Raw genomic sequence first — 15,315 nt, 5'->3', positions numbered from 1 at the left:
TTTTCCAAGTTCTTGGAGCTGTACTGCAGGAGGAAGAAGAAAGTTGCACACTAATGTTTTAAAGTGTGTGGTTTTATTTGCAAAAAAAGGTGAATTTATTACAAACAATTCTTTTTCCTTCAAGTTTTCTGGTCAAACTAATTTCTAGAATGAAGCAAAATCTAAACATGGTACCAAGATGCTGCATGCAAACATGCCTACATTATTCAAATATCTAAATGTTGTCAAATCACAGTTCATTTTATAAAGTGAAATGATTGCTCTCCTTGATTGATGAAGAGTATAACTCCTAGATCAGACTGTGGGAATGAATTTGATCCTTCTTACAAAGTGCTTAAAGGGTTGCCAGAGGTGAGAACAGTTAGACCAGAAGAACACATGGAAATGGAAGCACATCCAGACCAGTGGTAAGCAAACAGCAGGGAGGGGTGTTAGGGAGAAATCAGAAGTAAACCCCCGAGTTTGGGATTGTTCCTTTTATGATCTTCCGTGGGATGTTTTTGTGAGGACCAAACTGAAGGCTGTTCTCTTTTCAACTCTCAACTCAATATCCGTTTCTCTTCCACTTTTGTTCTGCAAGTGGAGATGACCAGACATAAAGTAAATAGAATTAATCACTTTGAAACCACTTGAAATATTCTTCATCAACTCCTTGAGCCCTAAGGAAACACAAAGTGAAGAGTGCTCTTTCACACAAGCTGTGATGCTGTCCTGCTGCTGCCCTTCATGGACCATCAATGAATGTTGTTCTGAGCTCTCTGTCCTGTTGAAGCTGGGTTTCATTTGTTGTTGCAAGAAGAGAGGAGGGTGGAGTACAGAGAATCTTTTAATATTTGGATAAAGAAGTTTTCAGCCAAGCCTTACAGCCATGACTGTTCTTTTCGAAGTACTGGAGAAAGCAGAATTTGTGGTTCAAGGACCAGTCAGGGACAGCCTAAAGACCAAAGCAAGTCAGATGAGAAGAACTGAATAAGAAAATACCTGCTTACCCTCTCTCAAAAAAAACCCCTAAAATTCAACCCTGCCCCAGCCCCCTCAGAAAACCCAAAAAAGCAAAACCAACCAACCAAAAAAAACCCACCACCAAAAATCCCTCAATAAATCCCCAAACTTACATGCCACCAAACAAAATAACATCCAAAACCCCTCAAAACCAACCAACAACAACAACAACAACAAAGTAACCCAGCCCCAAATAAAACAAAACACACAGAAAAAAGACTTCAGGAAGTAAGAGATGGAAAAAAGACTGCAGTGCATTGTCTTCTACACTGTGGTTAATAGATGGATAGTCTTCCTCTCAGTCCAGTGTGTGTCAGGAGAATAAAATACAAAATATTCCATAGAAATGGACTTCTGGACAGCTTTTTCTCTACCCTGACACTTATTGAGAGGTGCAGTTTTACATATCAGTGGCCTCTTCATCCTTTTCCTTTTCTTCACAGCTATTTTTCAGAGGTTATAATTTCATTATACCCACGTGAAACATGCATGAGAGTTTGTGCCTTGACATGACCAAGAAGATGACGTGTAGACACTGCAAAAAGAAATAGGGGCTGTAGGGGTTTTTCAGGCATCTTTCCTTATAATGAATGTTGTGATGGAAAAAGGAGGAAATACACCTTCTCCAAGCTCAGTACAAAGCTGTTTCTCAGTTTGTACAATTACTGTGCACTCAAACAGACGTGTTTTAAGGTGTCTGCATGAAGTGCAATGCCTGATGTCTCACTGGTAGCCTGAATAAAATGAAGGAGTCGAACCTCTGATCCCTGGGCTGAAGATTAGCAACAAATCACAGAAACCTCTGCCTTTTGCTACCTCAGGTATTCTGAATATACTCTTGAACTGTGCAGTGAGGTGTAAATATTCAGTAGAGGCACATAGTTTTGATTTGTGTATCTTTAATGCATATGATTTGTTTTAACCATTATTTTTTTCACTACAGTTCCTGGCTGTTTGGAAAACACGATTTAATTTTTTTTTTCCCCCTCCTAATGTTATTTTTGTTAATTGTGGTTTGCTAAGACTTGATGCATAAGCATGTCAAATGTAATTTTAATGAGTCTCATAGTTTTCCCTGATAATATAATAAAAGATGAGATATACAGGAGCTTTCCATTTTATTTTTAAAGAAAGATTAAACCGCAGAAAATGGGTTTATTTGTATTTGTTGCTTTCCTTAAAGAATGCAACAAAAATATGATGTTAATTCTAATGCAGTTAAACAAAAGCCAGCCCATCTCACTTAGCTGCACCAAATCTGGGTGTCTTGCCTGAGAACATTTAATGTAAAAAGTAACAGCTGAAGAATTTGGCCCATCATGTCCCTTCCCAAGCCGTGCTGTGATTCATTATCATTTTATATCATCGTCCAGTTTGATGCCAAGGGGAGGCTACAGATTTTTACCCTCTTAAATAATCTTGTTTACTGTGGGAGTTACAAATTTTACTTCGTTTCAAATGTATGCTGAAAGGACAGAAATAATTTTTGCACATCTCCCAGGTCCAGAGGTCCCCCAGGTTCCTCTTTAAGTGCAAGGAATTAGTAAGGAAAAAAAAAAAAAAATAGAAGAAAAAAGGCAAATCAGCTGATACCTGACTAAGAGTTGGGATGTGCTGCTCAAACCCCACACAGGTTTGGGAGGTGGCTGATTTGGAGAAGGTCAGCTCTGAAAGAAATTGCTGTATCTCTGTGTTGTCTGTTCTTACACAGGACAGGGAGTGGGCAGGAAAAATGCTAAGAAACGGAGTGTACCAAATTTTCCTGATGAATATATATGTGCTGTTCAGTCACTGTATCCCACTAAAGGTTTAATTAAAAAGCTCGTGTGGATGTCTGTGTTGAAGAGATTGTTTTGTGGGTTTTTTTCTTTCACGATTAGGTTATTTTTTTATTTGATGGAGTTTCTTACAAAGTAGGTTTCCAGCCCTCTGCTAACTTTTGCAAATATCTTGTTATTTTTCCCCATTTTGTCGACATTCTTCTTCATTTGTCGACATTCTTCTTCATTTGAAACCCTCAGGCCATAAAATCTGAGTGTTTTCTCACAGGCATCTGATGCAGTGCAGCCGTTGTTGTATTCTAAGGGATCTCTCAGAAAATACCCAAGAATTTGCATTCCTTTTCTCAGCTTTCCTTTCATGAGAAGGTCCCACAGCTGGAGGAAGGCCTGCCATGTTCCCTAGACTTCCTTGAGGATTCCATCCTCACAGTCTGGTGCTCTGCTTGGTGAAGTGTTCTCCATGTTATTTGCCTCCCTCCCATCGACCCTTCGTGATCTAGAAGCTCCCTCTGCAATGATTTTAGATTTCAGATCATTAGTTTTTTTCCTCCTCCCCCCCCCCTTTTTTTTTCTCCTCGTATTTTTTCTGCCTGCAGATTTTATCAGTAATTATTTTTCTCCTGGTCATTGTTCAATAATGTCATGCTTAAGAAATAAACCCTGCTGGAATACATTAGAAACATATCTTCCCAATGACAATTTCCTGTTTATAGCTGCATCTGGAGACTCATGTAACTAACTTAACTAATACTCTCTTTCTGTTGCTTCATTTGCTTAAATGTAATGGCATACAAAATTCAGATGCTTTACCTGCTTTGACAAGCTGCACTTTTTTTGCAAAATCCATATTGATTGTGATGAATTTCATCTCACGTGAATTCTCTACTTTTTGATCTTGATTTATGAGTTTTGGGAGTGGAGACGTGGTAGGGTCAGTTTGTTTACCCTTTTTTTAGAGCTGGCACAGAACTGCCTTCTGGAACTTCCTCAGTGTTGTAAGTGTTGTAAGTCTTCTTGACTACTTGGAGCAAGCTTTGGCCAGCTGCTCTAAAACTTGTGCAAGTTATTCTCATCACTTATTCTAAAAAGGTTTTCATGTTGTAGCTGTTTTTCAGGAGCAATGAGATGATTGCCATTGGAAAATCATGCATTTCATCATCACTTTCAATGTATACTGTGGCTGTAACTCAGTAAAATCAAATATTTATGCCTTCTCTTCATTCCTGCACAGAAATACTTGTGCATGTCTTGATTACAAAGGGGCATTTCCAAAAATCAGGATTCACTCAAGTTCAAGGCTGTTCTAAGTCGAGGTGTGCCCTGGGATCATCTGTTGCATGGGTGTATTTTTGGGCACGTAAAATTCATTGGGAATTGAGATGCCCGAGCTGTCCAGGGGATCTGTGTGGTCATTCCATTTAACACCTAGCAAAGTGCAGAGCATTAAGAAAAGGGATCAGGGGTATGAAAGTGAGTGAATAAATTTAAGTTTTATATTCATCTCGGAGGAAAAAACCCCATGCTAATAAAACATTGATTGGTCTGTCTTTTTTTTTTCCCTATTTTTTTAAAGCACAGACTTAAGAAGTAAACAGGATAAATTTGCATTATGAAATTTAAGTCAGATTTTTGTGAGGGGAGGGTTAATTTAAAGAAAAAAATCTATTAAAGAAAAAAATGTGGTTTTTTTCCCCATAGTAAATTTGAATTGTCCTATAAAGTCAAGAAATACTGTTGGCCAAAACGCTGTAAACCAGCAATTATAATTTTTGAATTTTATTTTCTATATAGATTTTTTTTTAATGAAAATATGCATATGGGATGACTCACTTTCATTCAAAGAAGGGGATTAAAGTTCTTACATAGTCAAGACAAGGGCTTAAAGATAAATAGGAGGACAGGAAAAGGATGTGTTGCTAATATACATGATACTGAAGTGAGGCAGACCTAGAAGTTATGTTAGATTTGCTTGATTTTCAAGTACTAGGGTTTCATAAAATATTTTGCCAGTGACTGTAGCTGTTGAAATGCAAAATGGGTGTTTAGATTTGATTTTGAGAATGGCACAGAGTGGTTTAGTTGGGGGTGGTTGTTTGGGGGTTTTGTGGAGGTGAAGGGCATTGTTTGTTTTACCAAGTGTGTGATACTTATTAGCTGTTGTGAATCATCAATCAGTCAGTAAACTTTCTGGGTAGATTATGTAAAACAGGTTCATTTTGTGCTTTTAGGATGATTCTTAAAACTAGTTAATAATTTATGTCAACGAAACTGCCTCTAAGGAAACTGAGACAGAAGAGATGAAGACAGGCACACTGGGGGAGCAGCAGTGTTAATGGAAACATTTTCCATGTACTAGTTGCAATAGGAACAGAGCAAAAACCCAAACCTTCAATTAATCAAATAAATAAGGAGTTTTGAGCAGAGTTTTTAAGTCTCTGTTGGACAGGTATGTGTTGGCTACAGCCAAGTCCTTCACAATCACAAGGTAATTCAGGCTTGCATCTTGCAGGTCTAACCCTCCTGAAGGTAGGTCAGCACTCTTAGTGACATCCTGGACTCTTTATGCCACTAAGAGCCATTGTCCACACTGACTTCTTACATCTTTTATTTGTGCTGATGGTGAATTATGCACTCAGTTATTCTTGAATGGGGACATTGAGGACAATGTGTTCAAACATGAAGCTCTGAAGACTATAATTCCTCCAGCCCTCAGGGAATCATCATCCTTGTTTAATGCATTTGAAAATACCATTCCAGGCTGTCAAAGACTTGAGAGGAAAAAGGCTGGTAACAGAACAGAATATGGAGCAATTCCATGTATTTGCTGTGTAAGTTACCCAAATTCAGGTCACTTCTTAACTGCCATGCAGGAGCAAGTTTTAGATACTCAGTGACAAACTGAAAGGGTTTGTGTTTCTGCTGGTCTTGTAGAAATCTCTTACAAAAGCTTAAACCGAGTGTGTAAACAGCAAATAAAAGTTTAAGGAGAACATGCTAAGTCATTGAAAAATACTTTTTCTTGAATGATGGGAGTATTGAGCAGTCAGGTATGCTGTTCTGTGCCCACCTGAGACTTTATGGTTGGTTGGTATTGTTTATAAGAAACTGTCTGAGCAAGGAAGGAAACAACTTCAGGTGGCAAGAGTTGAGAGAAAATGAGAATTAATAAAATAATGTGGTTGCTTTTGTGTTTTTCATCTTATAGTTTGCAAGACATATCAAGAAATCTGAAGGCCAAAAGACGCCCAAAGTTGAATTACAGATCTCAATCTATGGTGTAAAAATCCTAGATCCTAAAACAAAGGTAAGAAACTTCCATGTGTTTTTTATGCTAAACTAGCAAATATTGATTTCACTGTTTTTAATGGTTTTATTTTTGTATATTTTTCAAGTATGGAAAGGCATTCTGTTGATGGAAAAAAGTCTTCTAAAATAACCATTTTTTATTTACAACACATGCATGACATCTTGCCAGGAAGGAACATGCTAGTCCTGAATGTAGACTGCAGCTAATGTGGTATTTAATTTTTTTTAATCCTTTCACAGCAGAACTTCCAAATTTTGATGAAAATGGAAAGTGTGGTAAATAGATGTTAACACCACATATGATAAACACATTTCCAACTCGTCACACCATTGTGTAGCTGCCACATGTAGGTGTTTGCAGGTGGATGAGGAGACAGTTTGTTTGCAGTTACTCATTCTTCGTGCTGCTGCTTTGAAAGTGCACCTCTTTTTCAGTAGCCTGTTCTTTTTTTTAATTGTTTTCTGGTGGTTTTACTTTTTTTTATTGTACCCCTCCTTCCTGAAATGACTGTGTCTCTTAGGTGTGTTACTATAAACATCATGTAGCAGGCTCTAAGCACTATTGTAGATTTTCATCTGCCACACCATGACAACTCCTGCCTTTTCAGCAGTGAAATCCATTTTCTATTCCTTTGTTTTCTCTGGTATTTTTGAAGGGGTTACACAGAACCATCACAGAATGGTTTGTGTTGGAAGGGACCTTAAAGACCTTCTCTTTCCAACCCCCTGCCATGGGCAGGGACACCTCCCACTAGACCAACTTGCTCAGAGCCCCATCCAACGTGTCCTTGAGCACTTCCAGGGGTGGAGCAGTAAAACATCCTCCTCACAAACTTCAAAGAGGGAATAATGAGATCAATATAACCGAGATAAAAAGTATTTGCTCAATAGTCAGTAATTCTTAGCCACCTGAATGTTCTTAAATCTTTTATACATATGTTGAACGTTGAATCCGAATGAGCCTTTTGTTACTGCTTCTTAATTCTGGAGTAATTGCTGCATTCAAACAGGAGGGACTGCCTTTTCTCCATGGTATTTCTATTTGCAACCCATTTTTGCTTCGGACTCTTGATGCAACCACAGTCCAACAGTTCACACATAAGCAGAGCGACCAAGAAATATCCATGTCAACTTTAGTTGCAGCTTTTTCATCTTCTTTATGCCATCAGGCAGAAAAGGGCACTAAACCCCATATCCTGGCAGAAACTGCTTTAAAATAGCAGTTTTAAATGCCAAAATATGTTAAGTCTTCCTAACTCCTCCTGCAGAGATTAACAGAAAACTGTGGGATAGATTTTCTTGGGGGAGTAGGAACATTCTGATCTCTTAGCAACGTTGTTATTACAACTCAACTGTCTTTTTGTCTCCCCCACTTTACTGCTGAAAGCTGCATGTAAATGTGAATTTGAATTAAGTTTTCCTTCTTTTTGCATGATTTATAGGTGCTTTAGGAAATTACCTAAATTCCACGCCCTCACTAATTAGAATAACTTTTTGGGGTGTGTTATTGAAACAAATCTCTTCGGTATTGTCATGGAGGAGTATTGGTTTATATTCACATGATGACTGTTAATTGCAGTGGAAACAATCAGGACCTGGCTTTATACTTGGCACTCAAAAAAAGGGAGGATTATAGGAAAGTGGTTCTGTCCTTAAATGAGATAATACAGTTGCATGAATCTGTAAACCTAACGGTGCCAGGAGAAGCGGGTGTTGTTCTTTGTGAGTGTTAAAAGAGCTACGGGAGAAGGAGGTTAAATAAGAGAGATTTGGGACATGGGAGGAATAGAATACATAGAAGAACAGCTGTGAAGACTGAGAAAATGAACTCAGTTGGGGCAAGGGGGAAAGATTGCCCAGATGGTGCATTTTTTTGGATACAAGGTTGTATGCTGAGGGGGGACATGCCTTTGTTTGTGAGCCTACAGCAATCTGGGAACCCCAGGCCTGCACAGAGACTCTCTTTCTTTTTTAAGAGATAATAGCTCACATCTAAACTACATATTTTCCTTTACAGCAAATGGTGCTTTCCCATGTAATAGGCCAAATAAAATAAAATACCGAGAAGAGACTCGGTGAAGAAAAAAAACCAAAAAAGCAGTTGAGATAGTTTATTTCAATCTTTTCAAGCTCTCTCATCTGAAGAGCATTGCCACCACTTCTTAAATAGCTTGAACTTGCTTTTTAATGGAAAATGAAATACAGTAGCAAAAATATACAAATAATAATTTTTAAAAGCTGCTTATGTTGCACCTCAAGTAAGAAATTATTTAGATGTGAAATTTATTTCTCTGTGCCTCTGTATTTGGATAGCAAAGTCATTTTATTTCTATATTTCCTATATTTTAAGAAGCAAGGTAAGGACTCATTTCAGTAAAATCACTTCAACAAACCTTGGGAGATGATGAAATCTGAAGATGGTGTGCACCTGGAAAAAGAACAGATTATTTTACATAATCAGGCTCTAAATAAATTGCACAAGGACACAAGGCAACAGTAAAACTAATTTTCTAGAACAGAAATTACTCTCCAAATAAATACTTCCAGATAAATTCTGTCCAAATAAAAACTTCCTGTTTACATTCAGTAAAAATAGGAGCATTCTTTAGAAGATGAGTTTGCTAACTTTTGTTATACTTTCAGTCCATTTTCAGGCACTCTCATGTGCAGTGAGAGACATTCAAAACTGTCACTGCAGCTTGCTCACATTTACGTACATGAACAGAGATTTACTTCATGCTTTTACTGCCTTTATCCTAAGCAAGACTAGTAATTTCTTCAAAATCATCTTCCTGTTTATTTGCAGGAGGTTCAGCACAACTGTCAGCTCCACAGGATATCGTTTTGTGCTGACGATAAAACCGACAAGAGAATATTTACCTTCATATGCAAGGACTCGGAATCCAACAAGCACCTGTGCTATGTCTTTGACAGTGAAAAGTGTGTAAGTATTCCAGATATGCTTTGCAAGACTGTTGTGGTGATTGACCTGCCTTGAAACGAAGCAGGAATGGTTCATTAAATAAAGGCACACAGCCTGCCTTTTCACTGGGGCCCTCCAGTTGGATTTTTCAGGTCAGATAAGTGTCTTGAGACTCAACATGCCTTGATTTAAAGAGGAGTGTCTTTCTTCAGTGACCTGAGGTGGTTTTCTGGTGCAATTGTTCTCAGCTCAACATTCTAGGAGAAGCATCTGCAATGCTCTTGGAGCACAGGCTCCATCCCACCAAGCTGGAAATGTTTGCACAGCTGTTTTGCAGGGATTGCTGCAATCCAGTGGCTGAGATACCTTTGCAGGCTCTTCTGCTGGCATGTGTGTCTCAGGTTTTTTGAGTGTTTTTATTATTATTATTATTATTATTATTTTTGTCGGGGGTTTTTTGTGTGGTTTTGTTTTGTTTTTTAAACCAACAAGGTGCTCCCTTCTCTGCCCACCCCTCCCCATGCCTCCCCACCATGTCTGTCAATGTTGTTGATACTGGGACACACAGAGAAAATATTCATTTCACCAACTGTTGAAATGCTCTTGTGTCTGAGACAGAGCAAGGCAGCTGTTCAAAAATGTGCAGTGGCAAAAAAAAAAAACCAACCAAAAAACACAAAACCTAAGAAAAAATAATACTTTAGGACAGGAAATGAAGAAAATTATGTCTAGCTGAAACAGGGTCACCCTGGAAGAATGTGATTAACAACTAAACCCAACAGAAACAACACTGAAAATGGATGGTTTAGTAATCTCAAGTTCCTTTTTTTTGTTGTTTTATTCTGAAGTAACTAAGATACAAAGGTATACATATTTTTTTAGAAAAAGATATTAATTTCTCTTTATATGCAATTATGTAGCATTAAGTGTTACTTCACAGTGTTTCTGATTATTTTGGTGTTCACCTGCATTGCTCAGCAGGTGTCATTCAGAATTGCTATACACACCTGTTCATTTCTCTTAATTTCTCTTACAATTTCTATCCTGCCCCTCTTTTTTTTTTGCATTCCAGTGATTTTAAATTGCCCTCAAAGTCTCTGCACACTAATAAGTAATTAATGAGTAATTAATTACATTACTTTTTCTTCTCTCCTACCTGTTATTTCACTGTACTTTTTTTATCTGTTTCACTGTTTGTTCATTAGTACTCTCAAATTTCAAAGGATCCCAGCTCAATTTGTATTTTTTTCATCCCACCTTCATCCCACCTCCCAGCTTTAACCAGATTGGTGGTTTGGTTTTTTGGGTTTGTTTGGGGTTTTGTTTTGGTTTTTTTTCTTTTTTTTTTCCCCCTGTTGGAATTGTTTAAAAAATTAAAACTATTACTTACTGTGTTTACTTTCTCTACCAAAGTTTTAGGGCAAAAGATGTATCCATCTTTCCACTTTTTATTGGTCCTGCTGTAAATCAGCATTTTTTTCTGAAACCTTGGTGTGCTCCATCAGCTTCTTGTTCACTTATTTTACCCCCATTATTTTTGAAGTAGATATTCTGCGTTGGCTGTGTAAACATGTGATAACATATGATGTGAACCAGCATAGAACTCGTAAATTATTATATTTTGCACATAAAACCCCAAATTCTCTTTGGTTGGATTTTTGCAGTTGGGAATAGTTGGGCAGATAAACACAGTTACCTACAGTGTGCTCAGTGAGATTTATAGCACTTGTAAAAATAAGTGTTCGATTCTAGTTTAAAATCAATAGGGGTCAAAATATCCATTAACATGAAAACATTGTTCCAGTAAAATGGAAGAGTTTATTTAATGATGGAACAGGCTGCATTTGCTCCAGAAATCATCAGAAAGAGACATGCTGCAGCATGTTATCTGTATTTATGAAGGCTTAATTTACATTTACGTCCAGTTTCCCTTCTTTATCTGGAATATTTTTGTTGCTTCCACAGCATTTTGTCAAGGTGTTTCGTTGGAGAGTGATTTACCTGCTGCCTTCTAATGCTGGCTTGGTGATGTTTTGAGCAAACAAATATGGTACCCAGTGTGATGTATTCTGGGATCATCTGAGATGAAAGGAATGATGTAAAAGTTTCTCACTGTACTAATTTCCATCTTATGTTTTGTATAAAGGCCGAAGAGATAACTTTAACAATTGGTCAAGCATTTGACTTAGCTTATAGGAAATTTCTGGAATCTGGAGGAAAAGACGTTGAAACAAGGAAACAAATTGCAGGTTTACAGAAAAGGGTAAGTTCTGAACGTGGTTATTTTAAAGAGACAATAGAACATGCTGCTGGATTCGTGTTACCTGCTTTAAATGAAAGTGTGATTTCCAGCATTATTCTCAGATTGCTAAGAATTGCAGCAGATACCAAAAAAATAAAACTGAAAAAAACCCCCACAAACTGATAACTATTAAACAGTATTTTATGTCTTACGTCTTGCAAGGACATCAAAGAGAAAAGCAAGACTGAAATCTGGAGAATACTGAAATGTAATTTTTTTTTGTTAAAACCTTGCTTCTAAATCACCAGATTTCACGTGAAAGTTGTGTTCAGTGGATGCTGCTGTTGAAATGAATGACTGCCCCAACAGCTGTTGCAATAACCACTTGCTTTTGTAGATTCAAGAATTAGAGACGGAAAATGCAGAACTGAAAAATAAAGTTCAAGATTTGGAAAACCAGTTGAGAATAACACAAGTACATGCATCTCCAGTAAGTACATAACATAAATCTTATATCTGAAGTGACTCTTCAGATAATTTATAATCCCTTTATCCCTTATAAATTTATAATCCCTTTATGATCACTATTATGGTCGCTGCTGTTTCCAGTGTTTCCACTAACACGCAGTGATCGTGTAACACCTCTGCTGAAATGCAGTGTTGTACTAACAGTCAGATTGTGACAAACCAGCAAAAGTGTCAATTGCAAAAGTCTCTCTCAAATTGTGGTTCTTTAATCCCCTTGTCATACCTATTTGTTGCTGCCTAAAGATGGTAAATACTCTTTCAAGTAGCCATGTAAACGTTCCAGCTGAGAATGAATAACTCCTGTGCACTGGCAGGATCTGGCACAAGAGTATTTTTAAATGACTGCCTGTGATAGTTCTTTATATCTAGGCAGGACATGTAAAAATGCAGGTTTCCTTGCAGACAGATTCTATTGATTTCCTTCTTCTTGCAAGTGTGTTCTGCAACTGTGAAAATAAATAAAATTTCTTAATGTGTGTGTAGTAAAATCTTAGAAAAAGATGAACTGCTTTCAAGCTGTCCATTTTGACTGCCTTGCTCCTGCCCTGAATGTGCATCATTTCACTTGAAATGGATGTTTACAAATTTGAGCAATGGAAAAATATGTTTATAATGGTGGTGACAGTTTTTCAGTAGTGTCTGTGCACTCCCTTGATGTTGATTAGATGGCTGTTCCCATGAGGAACTGCTATTTCATTTTACTGAAATCTATTTAGAGGAGGGAACACCATAAATTATAAATACTGTGTAACTACCACAGTGGAATTTTTAAATTATGGATGCCTTCTCACTTATGAAGCATTCAATGATAGGCAATCAATTTTAATGCTAGATTTAATATCAGTATAGTCAGTTCTTTAATTTTTTATTTTCCACAAAAGGAATTATGGTTGGCTTTATTTATGAATAGAATAACTATATGGATATTTGAATTCAATTAAACAGGCTCTCAAGTCCATTGCAATAGGTGCATTTCCCTTCATTTGAATTAATGAAGAACTTGGTGATTTCATTTAGGAAAAAATAAAGAAAACTATGAATAATTAATAATTAAAATACCTTGTCATTTGTGATTTATTGTATCCTTTAAAACAATGATGTCTCATTCCTTATTAAAGAGTTAAAATCTTAATTTGTAAATTTGCCAGCCATTTGGAAATTCTCTCCCTAGATATTGTTTTATTGTTAATGACTATTGGTACAAGGAATATGCATATTGCTTAAATAGCAATTGTGCTATAACAAAATTATGAAAAATTGATAATTATTGATATTAATGCATTCATTTCAATAAATCATTACCAGCTGTTAGTTTACACATTAATTTTACTGCTCTGTTTACTCCTTAATCTTTTAAATGACCAAAAAAAAAAAACACCAACATTTCCTGTCACAAATTTCTGAGTTTGCTCATGGTTAGAACTGCAGTCAGAGCCACTCAACAGCCTGTTTAATATCTCTACCAATTCTGACATGAATTAGAGTCATATAAATGGATGAATATTAGAACAGGATGCCCAGGGATTGGAGGTCTTTGTGCTTTTGGGGATAATCAAAACTTCCCTGAACATGGTCCCTATCAGCCTCAGCTGATTGAATCCTGCTGCAAGTGGTTTCAGTGCAGGGAAAAGGACAGATAAATAATTTTAAGACAGCTTGAACTCCACTGAAAAGATCATCAGTCAAAGCGCCTGGAACAGCAGTGGATGTGATGTGATGATTCCTTTCTCTTCTTTTACTATGTGAGCAACAAATAAGTATGAAGGAAGAAAAATCCAAACAATTGTGTGCTATAGTTTGCAATTAGATTTATATGCTTTTCATTCAAATCAACTGTAATTTCAAGCATGACTCTACTAAATCTCAAATCTTACTAGACAAAAAAAAAAGCAGAAATGGTGCAAAAAATATTTTCCTCTCTTTCCACATAATTTCTGTAATGAAAAAAGTCATTTAGCTTTAAAAGAAATAACTAGTTGCTTTTTTTCTTAATTTAATCTTGAAACATTCAAGTACTATGTTGTTAAAAATGTCTCTGCTGCTGGTCTACGTTTTTCAAAATTAGAAAGAAAAGCAGTAGATCTATATTGTGATCATTCCGTACACTTTTCAAATCTGCATTATTTTCTGAAATAAAATAGCTTAAATGAAGAAGAATATCCAACATGGGGAACAGTACTTATTTGAATTCCTTTCTAAGAAGCACTTTGGGTTGGATGGGGAGAGTTTGCTTCTCTGCAGATAGTCTTGGTTTGAGGTGCTACGAACATAACATCACAATTGTCGTGATTCAAACCAGATGTATTGAACTGTAAGTTTAATAAGTAAGTTTAAACTTACAGCTCTCATATCTACACTATTGAGTTATACAGTGCCATGCTTTCTGAAGCTTTTTTTTTTTAGACATAATAAGCAATTTTTTTTATTTATATGTAGCTAATTTGTTAGAGCGAGAGCTCCTTATCTGTCTGTCCAATTTGAGGCTGTTCTGTGTGCTGAAGTTTAGGGAAGGGATTGTTCAGTAATCAATGGAGAGTTTAAGACCTGATACTTGACACTTAATGTGATAAAAGAGCATGTGCCTTAAACTGGCATCATAGCAATTTGTAAAGAAATGTTAAGCTTCAAGAGCCAATTACAGATAACCCCCATAAAGTTGCTTCTGTTTCTGCTTAAGCAATACCTTGGATTTTCACACCTCTTGCTTTCCTGGTTGTATTTGGTTTGTCTGCATGCCTGTTTGTACCTTCTCCACGTTTCCCAGATGTGCTGAAGTGCCTTTCCTGCCTCATGGGTCGTTGACTATGCTCTTGCTGTAGTGATTAATGCATAGTCACAGAAACACTTGGCAATCGATTCAGCACTTCAGCAGTCCACACTGGCAACTTGATTTAACAAGTGTATACTTAAAGAAGCAGATATTGCAAAGGGCCTGTGGTGACAGCTCACAGAACATGACAGTATAAACCCTGAAATCACGTTGTGTGTCACATCCTCTCCTCCCTCGGTCCCCATCCCTCCCCATGGAAGGGAGATGGCAAACCATGAGGGCTAAGCAGGTGTAATTTCAGGTTGACAGTGGGTGTGTATTTTACTTCCCCACAAGAGAAGACTTAAGGGGTTTTAAGCTTTGTCTCACCTGCAGTGTGACAAGACAGCAAGTGATGTCACTGTCGTGGTTTATTTGTTAAAATACTGATCCAGGACAGAATGCTTTTCACTCGTGACAGTAACTGGGAAGCTGTGCTGTCATTTGTATGCAGTGACAGTCTATCATTTCTTTACTCCTGCTTCTTCTTTCTGAAGTGGATTGATTTTTTTTTGGTCATTCTAGACACATTAGTCTTCCTGTTAATTTTTAATGAAACGAAGAAGAGAGAAAATACCTTCAGAAATTTGAAGTGCAGCAGGGATTTTTTTTGTATTATTTCACTGATCCTTGACACTACTGTTTTTTTGGTTTTTGTTTTTTATTAAAAAAAAAGCCAAGCCCATTCTGTTTTTCTTCTGACAGCTCAATCTTTTGATTCCCA

The 15,315-nt window shown here is 37.0% G+C and overlaps 1 protein-coding gene across 7 annotated transcripts in view; it reads left to right on the top strand.

Annotated features, from left to right (window-relative positions):
* GULP1 (GULP PTB domain containing engulfment adaptor 1) overlaps window positions 1–15,315 on the top strand; it is a 71,492-nt gene that overhangs the window by 31,845 nt on the left and 24,332 nt on the right. For all 7 annotated transcript variants that reach the window (XM_027884436.1, XM_027884437.1, XM_027884435.1 and 4 more), the window contains exons 4-7: window positions 5,989–6,087; window positions 8,896–9,033; window positions 11,159–11,275; window positions 11,652–11,744. In XM_027884436.1, the coding sequence (XP_027740237.1) occupies window positions 5,989–6,087; window positions 8,896–9,033; window positions 11,159–11,275; window positions 11,652–11,744 (447 nt within the window). The remainder of the gene's footprint in view (window positions 1–5,988; window positions 6,088–8,895; window positions 9,034–11,158; window positions 11,276–11,651; window positions 11,745–15,315) is intronic.

The sequence above is a fragment of the Empidonax traillii genome, unplaced genomic scaffold (genome assembly GCF_003031625.1).
Source record: "Empidonax traillii isolate 1590-97213 ecotype Southwest subspecies unplaced genomic scaffold, ASM303162v1 scaffold145:size929809, whole genome shotgun sequence".
NCBI classification, from domain to species: Eukaryota; Metazoa; Chordata; class Aves; order Passeriformes; family Tyrannidae; genus Empidonax; species Empidonax traillii.
The sequence above is the reverse complement of the archived record's forward strand: the minus strand, read 5'-3'. Positions and strand labels throughout refer to the sequence as shown.